Source organism: Erithacus rubecula (assembly GCF_903797595.1).
Source record: "Erithacus rubecula genome assembly, chromosome: Z".
Lineage (NCBI taxonomy): Eukaryota > Metazoa > Chordata > Aves > Passeriformes > Muscicapidae > Erithacus > Erithacus rubecula.
In genome coordinates this window covers 6,928,041-6,950,522 of record NC_136661.1, presented here as the reverse complement: position 1 = coordinate 6,950,522, position 22,482 = coordinate 6,928,041, and the positions used below count along the sequence as shown (strand labels likewise).

Sequence of the window (22,482 nt, the reverse complement as noted above, 5' to 3'; positions counted from 1 at the left end):
AGATGGAACCATAAGAAGAAATAAAATATATTGATTTAATCTGAAGAATGGCATACAGACAAGTCAAAATTTCAAACCAAGCAAAAGAATTTCTAGAATATCTAAATTCACAGGAATGTTTGGCTAAGGTAGAAAACTCATGAACATGCATGCACCCCTGTAATATAACAATAGTAAATAGCATTGGTTTAAGCTAAGGATGTGGTTTTTGGCTAACCGCCAAAACACCCCAGGCCTGGATATTGCCCCTTTTATTAACTTATTAAATTTTTTAATAAAAATTATTCAAACATTAAGCATTTTTTCTCACTTACAATATACTGAGAAGGTCTGTAAGTGCAAAACAGGGAGAACACACGTATTACGAGGAGACAAATGGACTGAGATTTCAAAATGTTAAGATAAAGAACTCCCAGAGTTGTAGACATGTGAAAGAATTGCTGATTAACAATTGCCTATTCCAAAATGGAGGCTTTCTCAGCAGATAGTTTGAGTCAGCTCTTAAAAGTCTGCCATTTCTCAACTGTTATAACTGATGCAGAGTTTCTTGTTCCTTTTTTAATATTAAAAATATTACTATCACCTGTTAAACTAAATACAAATCCATGTATGTCCATTTTCTTTTAATGTATGTGCTATTCTAAAATCTTGACAGTTTCATTTTCAAAATTAATGAAAGGTGATTCTGAACACAAATTAACAGAAGTACATTTTAGAACTTATTGATAATCATCTCCCCCTCTTGCAGAAACATACCATAAAATCAGCACTCACATATGAACATGTTACTTCCAGAATCACTTATATATCTGATGTATATTTTACACACCTATCACAGACTGTTCTATTCAAGAAAGAAGCAATAACTTTTGTCCAGAAATTATTCACTCATAGAAAAGCAAAGGTGGGGTTCTTTGGTTTAGAGGTTGCTTTGTTAATTATAAGATAAACACATTTTAATGTCTTCTGCAATGCTCATTTGGGTAACTTGAACTAAGACAGTATGAAAATACTTGAAAACAAAATTAAGTATACAAAGCAAAATTACTTAATACAGGTTGTCCCATAGAAAAAAGTTGGGAGTGGTCCATCAGCAAATGAAATCTTTTCACTTTATTTTTCATTCCTTAATCACACGTGCTAATCCTAATCTGTCATTGCTCACAAACTCATTTTTAAGTAAAGCAAACTTAAAATCTTGTATCATATTGTGCCAAGTTAATCCATTAATAATTAATATCTAGCTACAAAATAAGGGTGAGGCAAGGAGATGTGTGATTTTTTTTTTAAAGAAGTAGCAATTTAATGTGGCTTTTATTGAGCAATTCATTTCTGGTCTTAAATGGAAAAAGAAACTCAGCTGAGAAATCAAAGCCGAGTACTTCATTCAGGATGCAAGTGTGTGCTGCAGTCCTAGGGAATACTCCATTCTCTAACAGAAATCCAGAGAGACAGAGAGACAGAATGACCATGCTACAGCCAAAGATAGACTGAAATTTATTTTTAAACATGAGAATTTTCTCTTATACATTTCTGGTATCTAAAGCAGTTGAGTGCAGAAGGTCACATCAATAATCTGATGGTTTTGCCAGATTTCTGGACAGGTTTTAGGATCTCCATGCAACAACAGCTGATACTGCTACTTAAACTACTTAGCCTAAATACAGCCAATATTTGGGGTTTTTTTCCCCAGAATTGTAAGAAAGCTTTTTTTTTCCCACATTCTTCCTGACTAGATCCCCCCTAGATTTTTACAAATAAGAAAGAGAATACTGGTGGGTGTGAAATCCAAGTTACAGAATATTAAAGGATATTTACATATTAAAAAGAGTTGTTTTATTATACAGAAACCTGCTCATTTGGCTCCTTTCTCTTTTTCTTTCATTTGTGGATGAAAAGGGGAAAATTGAGGTCAAATCACTTAAGAGACCGGAAACAATGAGGGAAGTTCCATGTTAAGAAGACAAGTTGTTCACTGTGGCATCCTCAGTCAGTTCATAGACAACACCAGGCTGGGTGAGCTCCAGATGTGCTGGAGGGCAGGAAGGCTCTGCAGAGGGATCTGGGCAGGCTGGATCATGGCCCAGGGCCAGTGGTGTGAGGCTCAACAAGGCCAGTGCTGGGTCCTGCCCTTGGGTCACAACAACCCCAGGCAGTGCCACAGGCTGGGGCAGAGTGGCTGCAAAGCTGCCACAGGAAAAGGACCTGGGGGTGCTGCTGAGAGCAGCTGAACATGAGCCAGCAGTGCCCAGGTGGCCAAGAAGGCCAATGGCATCCTGGCCTGTCCCAGCAATAGTGTGGGCAGCAGGAGCAGGGCAGGGATTGTCCCCCTGTACCCAGCACTGGGGAGGCCACAGCTCAAATTCTGTGTTCAGTTCTGGACCCCTCACTCCAAGAAAGGCATTATTAGGGTGCTGGAGTGTGTCAAGAGAAGGGCAATGGAGCTGGAAATGGTTCTGAATACAAGTATCATAAGGAGCAACTGAGGGAGCTAGGGATGTTTAGCCTGGAGAAAAGGAAGCTCAGGGGGACCTTATCACTCTCTACAGCTGCCTGAAAGGAGGCTGTTGCCAGATGGGGATCAGTTTCTTCTTGCAGATAACAAGTGACTGGACAAGAGAAAATAACGTCAAGTTCTCATGGGGTGGTTTAGATTGGCTATTAAGAACAATTTCTTCACAGAAAAAAAGTGGCCAAGCATTGAAACAGGCTGTCCAGGAGTGTGGTCACCTTTCCTGGAGGGATTTAAAATTCATGTAGACATGATTCTTAAGGACATGGTTTAGTGGTGAACTTGCCTGTGCCAGGTTTATGATTGGACATGATGATCTTAAAGTCTTTTCTAATCTAAAAAAATTGTGGTTCTCTGATTTCTGGTGTGTGCATATCCCTAGGTATCTATTAATTAACAGCAAAACCAGAAATATTACCTACAGTAGTTAGCTTTTTCTAGCATCTGTGTTCACACTTGTAGAGTTAATTCCTGTCTCTTTATTCAACAGCCACTGTGATGTGTTAAACAAGGAGGGTAGTATACCTGTAGGATTTGGGGAAGAGGGTAAGAGAGGGAGAGGGAAAAACAGAGAAATGAGATCCCAGACATACAAACTTACCACAGGTTGTCAAAACCACTCACACACAGTTGCACTGCATAGGGGGCACAGGTTGATCTCATAAAAATAATTTTTGGCACCTAGAAACACATTAGTGTTCAGGAGAATAGAGTTTTTCCTGTGTTCCAACCAAATCCAGGTGCCCCAGCTATAAATGGCACCTGTAAAATGGCAGGTGAAGTATGGCCAAACAATTCTTCCCCTTTCTTCTGTCTTCCATGAGGCCAAATTGCAGCCTTCCTAATCTTACTTCACCTTTCCAGAGACACACTGTACAGCACTGTTATCCCCTAGAATGGACATATGAAGACATTTCACACTATGCCTCTGGAGGAATAGATACACCAAGCAGAAAATAGGGGGAAGGGCTGGGGCACTTTTAAACTACCTTTGTAATCTTGAGCTGTGGGAGCCCAGGGTGTTCCCCTGGCTTCCCTGGAGGCCTTGAGACACCCCTGGCAAGGCCCTCAAAAACCCTGGAATGGGACCCTGAAGCCTCAGGGGCTGGATTTGTACTCCTAAATTGAAAAATTTACCAACATTGAGGGAAGAAATGAAGCCACCAAAATAAGTAGAGTATAAATCAGAATGTTAGAATGTAGAAAAGATAGATTTTTAGGAATGTTTATATTAGAGGGTTTTAGCTAACATGGAGGATTTGGGGCATGGTATGCCTCTTTCTTCTTCATGCCATCCATGTTGGAGTGCCACCTTGGCATCCTTTGATTGGATGGGGACATAGTTGTACAGTGTAACAAAATTATAGTGTATTGGAAAATAATTGTAAATACCTAGTATGTAATTTAGCTGGACAAAGAATTCCTGAGATAAAAAACAATAAACAACAATGAAACCTCTGAGAACAGCCTCCTCCGGTCTTTCCTCAGTGGCCTTCGGGAAAACCTGAATCCCAGACCATCTTTATGTCCTCCTGAGGTGATCTCAAGTCTAAGGAGACACCCCAGGCTGCGACACTGAGCTTTGCAGAATTGGGAGTGGACCTTGTATAAATCAGAACAGGGAGGAGGGCACCTCTTCACAGGTCTATTATTTTATTGATATAAAATAAGAGAATGAAGGTCAACCTATACCAGCAGATTGTGGAAAAACAAAATTTTGGTATTATCAGTATGCAAATGTGCATTTGATCTATGTTCTAAGTACTTCCAGTATGAAACTTGAAATTGAAATATACATGCTTGATATAATCTTCCTCCTGCACATTACCTTCTTATCAGTTAATTGGAAATTTTAATAGGTATCTTTACTACTAGGTAACATAATGGTGGTGGAAAGGAGAAACAGAAAGGAAGCTCATCTCCTTACCACAGAAGTGTGGTCTAGATACAAAACCATGGTCAGGCCTTCTAACTTTTCGAGAAGCACTTAAAAAGGGTAACTTTGAATGTTTGTCCTCATTGTTACATCATCATACAAATCCTAAACTATAACAACTTTGAAAAAAAAGTAGATAAATTAGTCTAAACCCTTCTGGCAATATTCCTTAATAGTAATAAATGCTGCATTATCAGTCCTATGCTAACTGTGTAAAGGGAAGACATCCAGATGGCTGTGTGTCTTAAAGATATCTTAGAAGACATCCTTAAGGAAAAAACTCAAATAAACACAACAGAGAATGTCAAGTGTCACCAGTAACTGCAAGTGATCTTTTACCCCTTTCCATATGTTTGCTATATTCTACTAGCACTGATAAATCCACCACTAAGCCATGTTCCCTAAGCATGATGTTTTTGTGGTTTTTAAATAAGTCTGGGGATGGTTATTTACTCCCTTCTCTGGGCAGCCTGTTCCAAAGCTTGACAAGGTTTTTGGTAAAGAAATTTTTCTAAACCATGCCTTTCCTGAAGCAACCCGAGGGCTGGTTCCTTTGGTCCTACGGCTTGTTACCTGGGAGGAGAGACCAATTCCCACTTCACTAAAGCCTCCTTTCAAGGAGTGGAATAGAGCAGTAGGGTCTCCCCTGCTTCCTTCTCTCCAGGCTAATCAACACAACACCTGCTCAGGATCAAACTGTGCTGTGGGGATCACTCACCCCTCACACACAGTACTGACAGTTCAGAATCCGGGGTAGGAATCAGAGAGAGGAAGTCTTGTTGATTTGAGGTGCAGACCTTTCTGCAAATAACTTTAAAATTGAAAGATGGGTTCACAAAAGGTATACTCTTATGCTTTCCAGTTTGATTCAAGCAAGGCAATTCAAGTCAAGCAATGCAAATAATGTATATAAAATAAACACATTTTTATTTTTTATTAGGTACACTTACTGGAGATTAATGAATACACAAACACTATTTTTAACACAAAACTCTTTCTTGTCAATTTTGAAACATTACAGTATACTTCCCAACTTTTACGAATCTGATTTTAACATATTTTCATCTCCAATTGATCATTTCCTTAGTTCTGTTTGGTATTTTCTTGTAAACTGAACTACTCATTTTTTTTCCCCCATCTTTTTTATCTTCAGTGCACTGCCCTGCTTTTCTGTTTGCTTTTATGTCTTCTTGTCTCTCCTGTCAAAATGCATACACAGAACTTGTGTGAGTACCATTTACAAGAGCAAAATACATGCTCTTCCAGAAACATACACATGTTCTTCTTTCATCACTTAGAGGAGCAACAGAAATAAATTTTCATCCTAAAATGAGATTTTTTTAAACATTCTCCACATTTTAATAAATTCCATTCAAATATTTTTTCTTCAAAGACCTTCCCAAGCAGATGTTTGAGAACTAAGTAGTACTTGCACAAAGAACCCAATTATGGTAGAAGACTTAAAGAGGGATGTCTCTGCCTTTCTTTTACAACCTGCCTTAACAGTAATTTCACTTACTGGTAAAAAATTAAAACACCGAACCTCATCTTGCCTTGAGCTTACCTAGCATCAGCTAGAGTCTGTGAAGTATTTCTTGCCAGGCCCAAGTCTCCTTTAGTACCAAGTTCTCATCCCTGATCTTTCATCTTCTCCTTAAGAAGTTAACCAGACTGGGTTTCTTGCCATTAGGCCCTTTTTACCTTCTCTCTGTTGTGTTCTCATGGCTCTTCTCTGCAACCTTGGGTTTAAGTGGCTAAGTCTTGTAAATGGAGGCAGGGTAGAACAGCAGAGGTGACTTCTGTTGGAAGATAACCAGAAGAGAGACATTGCTCCTCCCCTCCAGCAACCTAGCTCTGCTCAGCAGCTTCAATAGATGTGACTGGCTCCTGCTTTTCTACCATGACTGCCCTGCACTCCAGCAGGGGAACAAGGCTGTAGCAGCCAGACTGGTGAGGTGAGAGAGATATGGGATTTACCAAAGCCATGGAGATTGGCATGTGGGGCTGAGAGCAGGATCATCCTTCCATGTCCACAGCTTCAAATAACACATCCTTGGCTACACCCCCAGATTCCAAAACTGTCCTTATCAGTGTGGGTCCAGAGCAGCAACAGAAGCCACAGATAGCAAGGACATGGAGTCTGCCAGATGATGTTACTGTAGCTGGCATGACCAGCATGGACACTGCAGCTGTAACTGGGTTGGATCCTCAGCACCCAGACATGTGCATACTGCTCTCTGTTGGATGTGTTTTGGGAAGAACCTGGTGGCAAACTGATGCAGAGAGCAAGGTGTCAGTGACTTCTCCAAAGAGGCTGTGATGCCCCATATGGTGTGTGTTCCTGTGAACTTTTAGCAGGCAGTGCTGGAAGCCAAATACTGTTGCCTGCCACAAGACCTGCACACAAGACACCCTGATCCTGCCAGCAGAGCATTCACTGGGGCCTATCAGGAATGTCCAGTCCCAGCTTCTGCCTCCCCTCCTGCTTGGAACTCTCATGGGTGGTGAGGCACTGGCACAGGCTGTCTAAAGAAGCTGTTCTATCCCTGGAAGTGTTCAAGCCCAGGTGGGATGGAGTTTTCAAGCATCCTGTTCTAGAGTAAGGCATTCAGGCAGGGGAGTTGGATTTAGATAATCTTTAAATTCTCTTCGAATCCAAATCAGTCTATGATTCTATGATGCTATGCTTCCCCTCCACTGTCCACCCCCTTAGGCCACTGTGCCCAAAACACTGAACCAGCTCTGTGACATCAGCCCCAGGGCCAAAGGTACTGCAGGCATTAGTTGGCAGTTGTACTGAATGAGCCCTCACTCCTTGCAGCTGATACATGTCACTGACAGCAATGAATTTGCTATGCATCCTTGGTCCTATGGTCCTACTGGCCAGGTCTGTGCTCAGCACATGGGAAACTTGTGGGTAAGTAGCCTCAGGCTCTTGGAGGGAGTTTGGACAACAGTTGCGGGTTTTTCCTGTGAGCCCAATGCAGGAGTTTCAGTTCCTTGACAATACCCAAGCTGCAGCACAATTTGTCTATGGGGCTCAAGCAGAAACAGGGGTGGACAGACCATGGGATTCCCTGGCTCTGCTGTCCATACAAACAATGCCATGGGGGGAGGGAAGTTGGCTGGCTTTCCATCTGAGCAGCAGCAACCCATCAGGTAGGACAGCAATGAGTTTCTGTTTACAGAGGGACCTGTGGTCTCTGGCCCATGTCTGCTTCCTACGGCCCCATGGCTAATGACTATGACCCCATGGATCCAGACTATGGTGAACTGCACAGCATCAGTGTCCAGCCAGGAGCCTGGGCCGGGATTGTCAGCATCCAAGATCCAGGAATAGGATCCAGGCATATCTGTGGAGGGTCCCTCATCAGCACAGAGTGGGTTCTCACAGCCGCCCACTGCTTCATCAATGCCAGGTAAGGAGCAGCTGGGAGTGGGTGTACCTCCACAACACCAGCAGGTACCCTAGTGGCAGCACCAAAGGCTGCTCCCTTTCTGTTTTCCTGCAGTACACCCAATGCCTGGGCACTGCAGACCCCAACAAAGAGACTACACAGGAGAACACCCTGCACTCTTGTCACTCCTTCCAAGAAGCCTCTAGGTCAACATTCGGGAACTCCTGTGCTGCCCATGACTCTGCTCCCTCTCACCTCCTTCTCCATGTGCTTCTTAGGAACAGCAATATGTGGCATGTGGTGATAGGCGCCACCCAGTTGACTCAGCTGGGCCCTGAGGTGCAAGTGCGCCAGATTAGGCAGCTACGTGTTCATGAACGCTATATTCCTGGTGAGGAGAGAAATGACATTGCCTTGTTGAAATTGGACCAGCCTGTTGTGTGCAGCCACTATGTACAGCTGGGCTGTGTGCCCGATGCCACACTCAAAGTGTCGGAGCTGAAAACCTGTTTTATTGCTGGCTGGAGTTCTACCACTACAAGAGGTGAGTTCCCAAAAAGGGCACATGTCCTGTGGGCAAACTTGGCATACAAGGAGATGGGTTAGGCTTCCCAACAGCAGAGGCTGAAGCCAGAGTCAGGCTGCAGAATGTCTGCCTCTGGAGAGATAGTGCTGGACTACTCCCCAAAGCCAGACAGAAGGGGGAAAGTAGAACAACATGGTGTTTGCCAGGAAGCCCTAGGGAGGCCCTAGGGAAGGGCTTCACCCCCCAGCAGGGGAGAGGAATGGCCAAGGAACTGCCGTGCACTCATTTCTTTCTGTGCTCACAGCTCAAAGACCGAGTCATGTTCTGCAGGAGGCCAAGGTCCACCTCATTGATGTCCAGCTCTGTAACAGCAGCCTCTGGTACAGAGGGGCCATCCACACTCAAAACTTGTGTGCTGCTTACCCAGTGGGTGGCATCGACCCCTGCCAGGTAGGACAAGCACCTCAGTCCCCAGCAGCAGGGGCAGCCTGAGCAGCACCACCCAACACAGCTCAGGGCCTGCTTTGCCTGACTAGTCACCCTTCCAGCCCTGGCTGCCCACCACTGTTAGGGCTTCCCTCCCCTTCCTCATATGCAGGTCCTTGCCCAGTGTTCCCATTGTCCCAGGGACCTGGCACTACAGCCAGAATTGGCAGTCCAGAGGTGCAGATGCCAACCCTGGAATATCCGTCCTCTCCACATCCAGGATCACTGTGCAAAGATGAGAGACAGCCCTACCATACAAGCCCCTTGACCTGCTCCTAGACAAAGTTCTGGAGGCTCCAGCATGTGAGCTGAGACTTTCTCTACCAGGATACAGCTCTGTCAAGGGCTGTGGGAGAGAGGGACACAGCTCTTTGCTGACAGCAGCCACCCAGTATTACCTTATTCCCCTCTTGCTCCACTGCAGGGTGACAGTGGTGGTCCTCTGGTGTGCAAAGATAACAATGCTGCCTTCTTCTGGCTTGTTGGTGTGACCAGCTGGGGAAGAGGCTGTGCGAGAGGAAACCAGCCTGGAGTCTACACCTCCATTCAGCACTTCTATGACTGGATCCTGGTCCAGATAGACCCACAGCCAGACAAAAGGGCATCAAGACATTCTATGACTGCCTCACCACCTCCTCAGAGGGCCTCAAGACTTTCTATGACTTCCCCAACCCCCCCTCAGATGCCAAGGCCAATACCACTAGACAGCTTTAGCTCTGGCCCATTTTCACTCCAGAAGCTGGTGGAATTTTTTAAACAGGTGCACGAGCTCTTTCAGATTGTAAGGAGAAAACTGGCTAGAGAAGCAGCATGAGCAGGATCCAGTGCAGGCTGCACTGGACCATGACCATTTCTTCTGGGGCAATGAATGCCTGTTGATCCAAAAGCAGCCTCAGTGCCTAAGGCCTGCTCTATCCTGCTCATGCTTCTCTGTGTGCACACAAATCCTGAATCTGATTTAGTCGTGGAAATAAAGTGACCTGATTTCACTGTTAATGGTGTTTTCAGTCTTATTCAGTCTCCCAGGCAAGGCAAGAACTTCCACACCTGGTGCATGCAAAATTAGGCTGAGGACAGACATCAGATGCAATAGAAAAGAGTCTGTCCAAAGGACTGAAACTCTGCTTGGTCAGAGAGGAGGGCAAGGGTGAAGCAGAAGAAGGGAACATAGGTTAATGTGGGGCCTACAGATCTTAGAAACAGCAGTTGGAAGTCTGAAGTATCTTAGGCTGCCTACAGGTGGGATCAGTCTGTGTTTATGTGTGTGCGATGCACTGGGGACTCTTTCCTGACCCAGGAGACACAGTTCGTAGAAAGACCCAAGTTTTGCACCAAGGACAGGGTAAGGAGCTTGACATCCAGCCACAGACAGTACAATGGATTAATTTCAATTAATTTCTATACTGTTTCTTGAGGAACACGCTGTGCTTATAAATATAGGGACTGAAGGTGTGTTCATGTTTCACTAGAAAATGTCCAATCCAGATCACCTGGAAAGGCAGAAAAGGACTGGACTCTGTTCATATTCATGAAGGGGGTGTTTATAGATACTTGGCTGCCAGTAAAGGCATTGCTCTGTCTATGTCAACCTGGTTTATTGTTTATGGTCTCTGTGTAAATCTCTTATGTCTGTGTTGATCTACCTGGCTCTTTAGAATGCACACATGCACAGACACACAGTTTTGTCCCTTAGGAAGCAGAGCTATACCTTACAAATAGTTCAGAGCTATCAGCTACCACAGACACTACGCACTTCTGATGTTACTTCCAAACATAAATTATCATACCTGCCAGGTAAAGTTTATCAATCTCAAGAAGTCTCATTGTATATAAGCCAAACTGAGGATTCCTTGTTATTGTTATGAAATGCAGAATGAGTTACAAATTGCCATTATTATGATAGTAATATCATAACTAGCGGTTCTTAAGTAAAATATTAACTCTGAGTAATAGAAGAACCGTAGGACTAAATGGCACTGAATTTTCATTGTTATTTGTTATCTATGCAGTGAGAAAGAAAACTCCTTTAGGAAAATTATGACTAAGACCCTTTCAAGACCTTGCATTTCATAGCAGGTCTCACTGTCTTTCAGTCTCATAAACATATGCAGTGTGAGTTGTGAAAAAACACAATGACAATCAGTTTTGCTAAAGCAGGCTAATATTACTGCTTCAACATTTTTATTGCAGTATAAGAATGGAAAAGTTCAAGCAGAAAAAAATAAATCTCAATCTATTCAGAGAATCCATAAGCCACCATTATCCAGCTGTATCACTGAGATGCCTCTATAATGCAAAATCCATAGTAGTAAGGGTGATGCCCTTTTTCTGCTTTTCCTTGAGGAACTGCATTTGTGCTACAAACACTCCTGCACATCTTTTTGAGGTTATCTTATTATAGCAGGAGATAATGGCCAACACTTCTTACCTTTCTCTTTTTTGAAATAATACTAAACAGTAAGCTACAAACTAAAACTACTATGAAACCATTCACTTTCCAGAGACGATGTTGTTCCTTCTAGCTTAATGATTTTCATATGTTCCCTACAGTATATTTTTGTATATTATATACGTAGACTATTGTCCTGGTTTGAAAAACTATATAATGGTATTTCTGTTGGACATGAGGAACAATATGTAATTACATGCTTTACCATTGTAATTTGAACCCCTGGGCATGGTGTTAGTAATGATATTTTCTTTATCCACTGTTCTTTTATAGCTTTTTTCCAAAATAGTTCTTTCCCAATTTCTTTAGAGAATCTTACTTACAAGCATGGTCTCTTCTAAATACTAAAACCTAAATAATAAGAAAGATTAAAGGAATGTAGTAAGATTTAATATATTTTCTCTCACACTACATTTGCTTGCACTCTTGGACAAGTCTCTGAACTGCCTTTCTAGGGTATCGTTATATATGCTTAGCAGCAGGACAAAACACAGGACTAGCTGCTGAGAATAAAATCCCAGCCAAAACTAGAACAAAATGTGATACTGGTTTTGCAGCAGTGGACAGTGAGAATTCAGAACTGGAACTTAAAATATGAATAATTTCAGGTGAAAAACTACCACATTTTAAAGACAAAAAGCCTGCAAAGAAACAAAACATGTAATGTCTCTCAGTAACCCACACCGGTAACAAACATGCTCAAAAAGACAAGTAATTTGAACCGGACTATTTCATGTAATGATATATTTACAATCTGAAATTCCTATACACTTTCACTGCATAACCAGTATCAAAAGAGGCCTCTCAAGTGTACAATGCTTTTGGTACAGGCACATAGCAAATGGCAGGGGTGAAGAGTAATGCACTCTCTTGACATGTGAATGATAATACAGAGACAGAAAAATAAATAGTTAAGAATAAAGACATAGAGTAAGAAGATAAGAAATTCATGGTAAAACCAAGAATTAGATACTTTTTAAAGAAAAGTGTCTTATTTCTGAAATGACAAGCTCTCATTTAGCACAGAGCAAGACAATAACATGAAAAACATACCTGGATCAATTGTTCCTTGTACTGAAAGAGTCCAAGTATTTCACTTGCTCACTGATGCCCATTTTGCTTTCTGAAATGTCCTGCTGTTCATGCTTCTTTTTCTACAAGTACAGCGTCCTGGTTTCCTTAGTAATGGATCTTTACCAATAGCAGCTTCCTATGGAGTATTCTATTATCCTGTAATTAATTTGAATGTCTTTGCACAGTGGTTGCCGGCATGGTCCCTGATGACTACCTTTTCTACTCCCATCTTCACAGAATCACAGAATCAACTAGGTTGGAAAAGATCTTAGAGATCATCGAGTCCGACCTACAACCGAACACCACTTTGTCCACTAGACCATGGCACTGAGTGCCACATCCAGTCTTGTCTTAAACACCTCCATGGATGTCCCTGGGCAATCCATTCCAATGCCCAAGCACCCCTCTGTGAAGAAATGCCTCCTAATGTCCTTACTCCCTAACCTAAACCTCCCCTGGCACAGGCTAAGACTGTGTCCTCTTTATCCTGTCACTGGTTGCCTGGGAGAAGAGGCCAGCTCTCATCTGGCTTTTCCCTTCAGGGAGCTGTAGAGAGGAATGAGTTCCCCCCTGAGCCTCCTAAACAGCCTCAGCTCCCTCAGCTGCTCCTCACAGGGCCTGAGCTCCACACCCTTCACCATCCTTGTTGACTTCTCTGGACATGCCCCAGCACCTCTATGTCCTTCCTAAATTGAGGGGTGCAAAACTGGGCACAGGATTTGAGATGCATCCTCACCAGTGCCCAGTCCAGGGGGACAATCCCTGCCCTGCTCCTGCTGCCCACACTATTGCTGGAACAGGCCAGGATGCCATTGGCCTTCTTGGCCACCTGGGCACTGCTGGCTCATGTTCAGCTGCTCTCAGCAGCACCCCCAGGTCCCTTTCTGCCTGGCCACTGTCCAACCACTCTGTCCCCAGCCTGTGGCACTGCCTGGGGTTGTTGTGGCCAAAGTGCAAGACCTGGCACTTGTTCCCATTAGACCTCATTCTGCTGGATTCAGGCCATTGATCCAGCCTGTCCAGGTCCTTCTGCAGAGCCCTACTGTACTCCAGCAGATCAACACTCTCCTCCAACTTGGTGTCATCAGAAAATTTGCTAGTGGTGGACCTTAACAACTCAGCAGCTATGATATTGCAGCCTTGCTTATTGCAGAGAAGATGTGATACCTTGTAATATTATCAAGGGGGAAATATCTTCAGACTACAACGGGGTAGGTCTAGATTTGATGTTAGGAAGAACTTCTTTACTGTGAGGGTGGTAAGGCACTGGAACAGGTTGTCCAGAGAAGCTGTGAATGTCCCATCCCTGGAAGTATGCAAGGCCAGGATGGATGAGCCTTTAAGTAATCTGGTCTAGTGGAAGTGGAGATGGACTAGATGCCAAGCCATTTTTAAATGGCTCCAATCCAAGCCACTTTATGATTCTACGAATGTGATTAAAACTTTCAACATTTCACATTTCCTCTTATCTAAATAGTAATAAATATTAAAATTTTTAAAAATATGTATCTTTGTACATTCCTAGCAAAAGGGAATTACATTAGGGAAACAGAATAGGTACTTGTTGCAATCTCAATTTAATATTTCCTACTTTTACTAATCCTGTTTTCAGGATGGAAATCTTGGCAACAAGATAAACAAGGATGTGGGCGTTGGGGTGTATGAGATGCAGGGAAAGGAGCAGGTAAGGAGTCAGGTGCTTCAGAGTGATTTCAGCCAATGATAGATTCTCTTTGGGGATACAAACCAAAGTGAAAGCAAATCCCAGCACTGAAAAACAGGCTACCATTACTCAGGGAATGGGTCTCTGGGGGACAGCTGGACAAGCTGCCTCCAGAGTGTCTTGGAATGGCATTGACTCAACTGAGGAAGTTGCAGGGGGGACAGGCACACCAAGGATGACCGAAGCCGTTGGCACATGGAGGGTACTTGTCTGGGATAGAATGGGGAGCCCTCATGCTAAGGGTTCCCCCTTTCAGAGATAGGGTGACCACATCTATTGATGGAATAGGTTTGGCAGGAGTGCTGGGGTCCCATGGTTCTGAAGGTCCCACCAAACCCCATTCCCCCAAAAGTGGGGATTGTCACAGGCCTGGGGCTTCTGCAAAGCTCAGGAGCCACTTCTCTGGTCCAAAAGAGGGTTATCCCAGAGAGACGGATGAGGTGTCATAGACCTGAGGGTCCTGATGAGCCCAGTCATCCCCCTCAAAAGATGCGTCTACCCTGGTTGTCCCATTGGAGAGAGGGTGTCACCACACCATGATCTGAGCCAATGGGGGTTTGTCATTGTCCCCGAAGTCCCACCAAACCCTGCATCCAGAGGAAGACAGTTCTCATGGAGTGGGGTGTCCAGGGCCATGCCGCTGCCATTCCACCACACAAGGGCAGCAGTCAATGGGCAACACTTGTCCCTGCCCCAGCCACTATCTCCTGAAAGTGTCTCCAGATCTGTAGGGAAGTAATCAACCCAGCCCTCTCCTAGGCCAACTGGTCTCCCTTTTCCCAAGCCAACACACAGCCTGGTGTCCATCTTGCAGCCCCAGATCAGGGAGCACCCATGCCCAGCAGCCAGCATTGTGTTGTAGTACAGGTCAGGATCTAGACTTGTTCTCCTCCAGAAGGAGTTATACTTACTGTGTAAAAAAAATCAAAACAATCACAATAAACAAGACAAAACCAAGATGCATTCCCACAATGAGGAAATAATTCCCACCCTCCAAGCTTCAGGGCTAGGATGAAGTCCCTTCTGTCCCCTGAGGTCAGCCCTAGCGGAAGGCAAAACACTTCCCCTCAAAACCTCAGAAGTCCTTGAGGTGGCTGTAAAAATCCAACCTGCTGAGCTTGCCCTCAGAGGTGAAGCTATTGAAATGGAACTTGTACAGCTCCTCCTTGAAGTCCATGTGGTCCCTGGGGCCATAATCTTAGGGTCTGCAGTGCCTAGACCAGCCAGCATCTGACCCAGCCAGCATCTGCAGCACAGCCCTCAGCCCCGACCCATCTGGGGCACCTGTTGCTTTCCATTGCGGAGGGGGAACTCGAGCTCTTTTAGTAATGGATGGTCGGAAATGAAATTTAGCCAAACGACGCAAACATTGTATCTGTGAACTGTTTATTGGAACGAAAAGGGAGTTGGCCAAACGAAAGAGGGGTCACAGAAAGGGAGGAAGGAAAATGGAGAAGGAATGAGAGGCGGGGGGAGAGAGAGAAGACAGAGAGGGAAAGAGGGCGCTGCGACCAGCGAGTCAGACAAACGCTGGCACTCGGCGTCCAGGCGGCGGCGGTGTGCCGGCTGTCTGCCGGAGCACGGCCGGGCTGGAACCAGCCTCTCTCGGAGAGCTGCATCCCTGCGGCAGCGATGGATGCAGGAGCCAAGGCAGGGACGCACAGACCAAGCAGGCAGGGCATTGGGCAGGGACACAGGACGACAGGATATACGTGGGGGCGAGCCAGAGCCGGGGAGGGCAGAAGAGCCAAAAGGCAGGCTGGGGCCAGAGCAAAATGCATAGCACTCAAAAAACCCTGACTCAAAAGCACGTTTCGAAAAGCAAGTCTCAAAAACCAAGCCGTGAAAGCACAGTCTCAAAAGGGCCCCAAGCCAAAACCCCACACTCGAAGAGAAAGTTTCAAAAAAGCCCCGGGTGCTTGTTAGGCAGTACTGCTTATGCTACTGCCCCCCCCGCCAACCCTGCCTGATGGCAGGAGACCCTTGGCTCAGTCCAACCTTCCTTCACTGCCTTACTAGTGTTAACTGTGCAACTAACAGCTTCAGCAGTCAGTGGAGTAAATTTACACACTAGTTTGCATTACAGGCCTTAATTTTTAGTAGTTTTTGGAAAGTTATTTGTTTTGTGTTCTCGGACTGTGTACACAGACTGGGGATCCCCAAATGTTCTCTATTCTTCTTGTCAGAAACGTCTTTAAACCCCACAGATAAGACATTCCTTCCTACTCAAATTCTGCTCCTCCATGGTATGGCAGTGACTCACTGCCCTCCAATTTGTATCCAGTTTTAGCAAAGGTGACCATGAACTATTTTCCTTATTAAGATTTCTTCAGTCTAAGCAGTGAGATAGATTTTTCCTCCAGTGTTCTTGGACACAAACTTCCAATGCCCAAATTTCAATATGCCTTCAAATTCTCAGAAGCTGACTTTGCAATTCTTAATAATATTATTTTAGTGTAGTGGATGGACATAATCAAATGTTTACACAGAATGTCCAGTAGAGCTTACATTAGTGACTTGCCTCATATGTCACCCTTAAACTTTACTTAAACTTACACTGTATAGTTTCATCCCCTTACAAAGCCATTAAGAAGTGTGGTTAGAAATGGTTTCTGTTCCTACTCTGTTAGTTGTAAGTGAACATTTATCCATTATTTTTCTAATCATAATGCCGACAAATAAATGTAATAACAGATTTATAAATAAAGACAATAGTTAACTAAATTACAGTAAGTTATCACAGGCGCAATGACAAGAAGTTCACATAAACTGAAGCAAAAGCATCAACAGAAATAAGATCTAAGCAGTCCATTGGCTGATACTACTGAATAAAGAAAAAAAAAAGCCACTATTTCAACAGAATTATTTGAAATATTGATCAAGATGCTAAACAGTGTTGATTTAAAGCTAATGAACATTTGGAATTCCAAATTGGAGTTCTAAATGTGTTCTTCAGAAAGAAAACCTGCTGGTGTGGTTTTTACATTTCAGGAAAAAAAGACAATGCAGTTACGCTTTGTTTATTTTCAAGTGGGACAGTCAAATCTTGGGGAAAGGCTATACTTTTGTCATCAGGAACACAACAACGTAGTTATATTTCTTCTACCAGCTGGATTCCATGGCACTTTTATTAATGTCATGCACACATGGCAGTGAAAACACTACGCAATCCAACAATTTAAAGAGTCATATTTAATAAATGATTTATAAATGGTTTACAGGTTGAAGGTGAGAATTCACCTTTTTGAGCCTTGAAGCATGTTGGCCACTGACCTCAAGTGGAGACAAAATGTCACTGAGACCATTCAAACACAGTTCTCTGCTGTAAGTCTGCCCATGACAAATGGACCTGCAGCACATAGGTCAGCAACAGACTGTTCGGTAAGTAGGATACACACCAGCTTCTCTGGCAATTAAGGATGTTTCTTCATGTTGCTCTTATCCCTGCTGGCAAATTGTCTAAACTAAGAAGCCTTGCCTGTTACAGACATTCAGGTGTGAGTTTTGCTTCTCCTCCTTTATAGTGTGGTGTGCAGCTATGTCTCTGTTTCTTCCTTTAAAAGCCTGATAAACTCCTCCTGACCCCGCTTGACTTTCTATCTTGTTGTTCATCCAACTTACGTCTCCTTTGTTCATGGAGAACACATGACCACACATCAGCTCAGCCACTGGAAATGTCCTGCAAAAAGATTACCAAAGAGTCAACTCCTTTATCTACAAGCATTTACTGCCTACTTTTTGATTCTTGCTCCTGGGAGGAAGAAAATTTGAAACAGGGTATATTGTACACTAGCTAGTTTGGGGGTTGTAAACATGCTAATTCAAATACAGAATATAGATATGATGTTTCCAGGGCACCACTGTGACTACTCCATTAAAAAAAAAAAATCACCTGAATGTTTTATGTTGTTAGGTATCTCGGTTTTCTAAACTTGGCAAGTTTGGCAACAGTTTTCTGGCCACACCAATTGTTTTTAAAAATCTCTCACTAGTATTTTCATTTTTTAAACTAGATTTTCAGCTTTTTGTAAAGAAATCAATGGAACTGCAACAGTTAATGGCTCCAAAGAACAATCCCTTTCTTTTAAAATAGACTAACGTCTCACAGTTTTTGTTCCTTCTGCATTTTGGCAGAAGCCTCTTGAGATTTTACAGCATGCCTCTACAGGACTTCAGTGTGCTGGAATAATGCTGTTAGGGATGGAGAAAACATTCTATTCATTCTCCTATCCATTCATGTCTGTCTGTCCATCCATCCATCCATCCATCCATCCATCCATCCATCCATCCATCCATCCATCCCTTGGGTCAATCACCTATTAGCCTACTTTTAGATCTCCAATTATGAGTTTGAGGGTACACTATTACGCATAAATGATTGACCTATAAGAAGCTTTTAAAAAAGTAATTTAAATCAGCCAACCAAACTTGAATTTGGTACTGAATGAGACCGTGCTTCTGCTTCTTGGTACCTTCGCAGATGGTGGCAAACACAACTTCTCTGCCACACAGATGCCATGCTGGTGACTTAGCAGCAGTATAAACACATCTCAATACCCAGTGAGAAGAACAAGAGGCAGGGACATTGCATCATTCATAACGCCCCCAGGGGCTCACAGGTCAAAGTGAACTCTGCTCGTCCTACTGTGTTACAGGGACTTGGATGAATGAAAGAGAGGAATGTCACAGCATTGACAGTGACATCGGCTTCAGGAGAAGAGGCACACCACACTTCGCAGGCAGTGAGGCAGAGAAGAACTTTTGCTGGATGGCTCCAGTCCTAGACCCTAGTATAGGGCCACCATTGTCTCTTCAAATTTATTTCCAAATAAATTAAGCATTTCTTCTTGCATGTATCTGATTTGCCTAAATTTTTACAATTTTCTAAAATGCTTTCCTTCCCAGGCTTCTGGTATTTCTTGAGTCTAGGCATTGCATTTTCCCCCTTCTAGCACTGGCTGTGCTCACTCTGTTGTGGCTGTTGTCATGTCATGATGTTTCTGTCCCCTGAGCAGACAGCTAGGATGCTTCCACTGGCTATAAGCGATCCCCTGCACACTGGGTTTCCAAGATTCATTGATGATATTGCACTTAAAATCTTATGGTAGATTCGTGGTTTTTATTCTTAAACACATTTCAACTGTACTTGCCAGTTGCTGCTCCCACTTGCAGCACAAAGTAAGATGATATGTATTTGGTGAGATGACAGTATGCAGCATTTGTCATTTTGCATTTTCCTTTGGACATCTCTCTTCTGTTTGCTTTTTAAAAGATTGAGAAGCCCTACCACTCCTTCTCTTTCTCTCCACCTTAGAAGATATTACTTGCATTAAGTACAATTAAGGTTTGAGTGACTCCCCCGAAAGAGGAATGTGTCTTTAAGAATGTAGTTTAAATGTTTTGTCGTGTCAGAGGCACATTAACTGTGGTTCATGATAATTTCATTAATTCATCTTCTTCATGCAGGGGTTTGCCATGGCCACTCCAGGTAAAATGTAGAAAGACAGTGTTGGTCATAAGTTTTTCATTTATGTTCACTATGAGGTCATCGAGGGAAAAAAACCCCAAAACAAGTAACTGATGAACTGTGCATTGCAACAATTAGACTTCTAAATCTTTAAAGGACCTTTAAATCCCCCGTGATGCAGGGGAGCTAGGTGCAGAAAGCAGTGTTATGGTCTTCTAATCTGAACCCCAGAATTGCAAAAGCCATGGACAGCACCTTCTTCCATAGTATCTGCCCTAAACACATTAAGTTTTACATAAGTTGTTCCAGCTTTTCTTTCTGTGTATGGCATAGTAAACTGAGATCTGAAGGACCCATGGTATTCTTAGGTAGCACCAGGACTCAGTAATTTGCAATAGTAACCTCATGGAAGGACATCTCAGGTTGTGAATTAGGTGCCTGTTCAGCCACTGTACTCTAAAAGAGCCTTGCAGGTTTGAGGTACTTTGTCTTATTTCACTTAGTTTCATTTGCTTCTCATCATTATAAAATGGTCTTAGAGGAGAGAATGACAACACAGTCTGAAGATTTGAGTAGGAACTATCTACCCACGTGGAGCAGAGAGCAATGAGGCAGTGCTGGCCACAGACAGTCTGTACATATTGCAAAGAAGCAGCTTCTCTCATTATCTGAATCCAACTCAGCCTTTTGCACAAGCTTTACAAAAACTCTAGGCTCTGAGCTCATTCCCATTCCAAAATTAGGAAGATTTTCTGGATTACCTCATCTGATTCCCCTTGTTGTGCTAATGCAGGGCAACAATGTCACATCAGTCTCTGCTCAGCTGCACAATCAGTATCCTGCCCATCCTCAGCCATCCCAGTAGTGGCCCAGGTAACTTTGATACTGTTTGTGATGCCCTGGGTTGGGGAACTTTTCTTTGGGTGAAAGGTGCAAAAGGTCTTTCAGATATCTAAGGCCTCATGTTAGCACATCTTAGTGTTATCAGAAAAGCAATATGGCCAAGAGCTATGTAATGTGAGTGATGTGAAATAAGACCAGAAGTTAATTTGAAACAAAATAAACAAAAAAGAGAAAGAGCCTGACTAAATATTATTTGTAGGAAAAGGCAAGGTTTTGAAGGTTACGAAGTATCCACAGATATATTTTCAGTTCATGTGAATGTGTTACTCAACAATTCATATTTTAGAAAACTGGTATGTGATGAATAATAGCTCTTAGCACATTGCATAAAGCAACATTTCATTGAGATAATAACTGACTTTTCTATGAAGTTTTTCCTGAATTTAAGTACATTGAAAATTACTCAATTTGTGTGTGTTCCTAAAGTAGATCTCAAAGTCTTCCTTTCTCCTTTCCATTTTTCTCTGTGTTGTGTATGGTTTCCCACAGCTGAAAACATAAGATGCAAAAAGCAGAACCGCTGCAGTATTTTCTTTTGATTGGTCTCTTCATTTTCAAAGCACACTGAACATGTGGGTTTTTTGTTTTTTTTTTAAATTATTACAAAGATTTTAAACATATTGAAAGATGCATGCTGCACCTTTTATCTAAGGACAATTTGGCATGTATATTAGTTTTAGGTCTTTGCTGGCAGTCTACAGGCACAGTGAAACATGGGAACCACATCATTCATTCCAGACAATACAAGCAGGAGCTGTGAGTTATGCAGTGAGAGGTATCTAGATTCAGAAACGGATATTGATATTGTGTATTTGAGTCATCTGTAATTACATCCCCTGTGTTTACTGGCAGCAGATCTACCTTCCTGAAGAATAACTCTTTTCTTACACCGTGTGAACCCCAGCAAGGGCAGGTGACTCGCTCCCCCCAGGGCAGTGTCAATTTCCTAGGTGCGTGCCACCCCCAGGCCGACCGCAGCCACCCGTGACCCGCCCGTCTCACCGCTCCTTCCGACCTCGCCGAGGGACATGGGCGACAACAGCAAGTCCCCTCCCAGTAATGTACTGCAAGTCGTCGTGCAGGCGGCTGGTCACCTCCAGGCCAGCGTCCAGCTTCTCCTTGTTGGCCTTGGTCAGTCTCCTGATCTTTACGAGGAGGTCGGGGCGGTCGAAGCGAAAATGCGGGTTCCAGAAGTGGTGCAGGGGCCCATCAGTGTAGCTGGTATCGACCCCCGCCGTGGGCCGCCTTCTGGGCCCGAACACGCTGCTGGTCGAACTCACCGTCAGCTTGTGGAAGCCGTACAGGTTGAGCTGGCGGACTATGCTGCCGAAGTTCTTGGTTTTGAAGAGCTCCTCCACCCCGGCGGCGCTGGGCCCCACGCCCAGCAGCTCCTGCTCGAAGAGCCTCTGGTCGATGAATAGCCCTTCGCCGCGGGCGTCCCAGCGCACCGAGTCGACGCACGGGCTGTTGACCAGCATCCACAGCTTCATGGGGAAGGTGCAGGGCCGGGGGATGGCGGGGCGATAGTGGGGCCAGATGGCGGAGGTGGAGGGGCGGAAACCAGCCGGCAGCGGCGGCTTCGCCATCGCGCCGGGCGGCAACTGTCGCGACACGCGGCGGCGCGCGCACAACGCCCGGCACCGGCAACGGCCGCCGGGCACCGGCACGCGCCCGACGCGCGACGCGCGGCTCGCGCCCGCGCCAGCCCGGCCCCGCGGGACCCCCCGGCCTCGCGTCCCGGACCGCGCCGCGCTGCACCAGCACCGCCCGTGCCCTCAGAGCCCTCCGCTCCATTCAGAGCCCTCCGCTCCCCTCAGAGCCCTCCGCTCCATTCAGAGCCCTCCGCTCCACTCAGAGCCCTCCGCTCCACTCAGGGCTCTCTGCTCCACCCAGGGCCCTCCACTCCCCTCATGACCCCCAGCTGCCCTCAGCGGAACCGAGAGGTGGAATGCAACTCTCTAACACTGTAATTTCAATGTTAGAGAGCAGGCATTACTTTATTTCAGTG

At 44.3% G+C, this 22,482-nt stretch overlaps 2 protein-coding genes across 2 annotated transcripts; one reads left to right on the top strand and one right to left on the bottom strand.

Moving 5' to 3' along the window:
• The first annotated feature begins 5,676 nt into the window (after nucleotides 1-5,676).
• Nucleotides 5,677-9,854, top strand: LOC306814226 (acrosin-like). The gene is made up of 5 exons (XM_079330086.1): nucleotides 5,677-7,365; nucleotides 7,637-7,867; nucleotides 8,125-8,390; nucleotides 8,677-8,822; nucleotides 9,283-9,854. The coding sequence occupies exons 1-5, from the start codon at nucleotides 7,277-7,279 to the stop codon at nucleotides 9,670-9,672; spliced, it is 1,122 nt and encodes a 373-aa protein (XP_079186212.1). The 5' UTR covers nucleotides 5,677-7,276; the 3' UTR covers nucleotides 9,673-9,854.
• Nucleotides 9,855-17,276: 7,422 nt separating this feature from the next.
• LOC306814453 (heat shock factor protein 5-like) lies at nucleotides 17,277-22,217 on the bottom strand. Its single transcript, XM_079330516.1, has 2 exons — nucleotides 21,477-22,217; nucleotides 17,277-17,783 (listed from the first exon to the last, which is right to left on the bottom strand). The coding sequence occupies exons 1-2, from the start codon at nucleotides 22,058-22,060 to the stop codon at nucleotides 17,564-17,566; spliced, it is 804 nt and encodes a 267-aa protein (XP_079186642.1). The 5' UTR covers nucleotides 22,061-22,217; the 3' UTR covers nucleotides 17,277-17,563.
• Between the last annotated feature and the right edge of the window lie 265 nt (nucleotides 22,218-22,482).

Bases quoted from the DNA above. Each gene is read 5' to 3' on its own strand.
- LOC306814226 (XM_079330086.1), top strand. From the start codon at position 7,277: ATGTCACTGACAGCAATGAATTTGCTATGCATCCTTGGTCCTATGGTC. The intron at 7,366-7,636 runs GTAAGTAGCCTC...TTCTGTTTACAG, and splicing joins AGCACATGGGAAACTTGTGG to AGGGACCTGTGGTCTCTGGC. The intron at 7,868-8,124 runs GTAAGGAGCAGC...TGTGCTTCTTAG, and splicing joins CACTGCTTCATCAATGCCAG to GAACAGCAATATGTGGCATG.
- LOC306814453 (XM_079330516.1), bottom strand. From the start codon at position 22,060: ATGGCGAAGCCGCCGCTGCCGGCTGGTTTCCGCCCCTCCACCTCCGCC. The intron at 17,784-21,476 runs GTGAGACGGGCG...ATCTTTTTGCAG, and splicing joins CGGCGAGGTCGGAAGGAGCG to GACATTTCCAGTGGCTGAGC.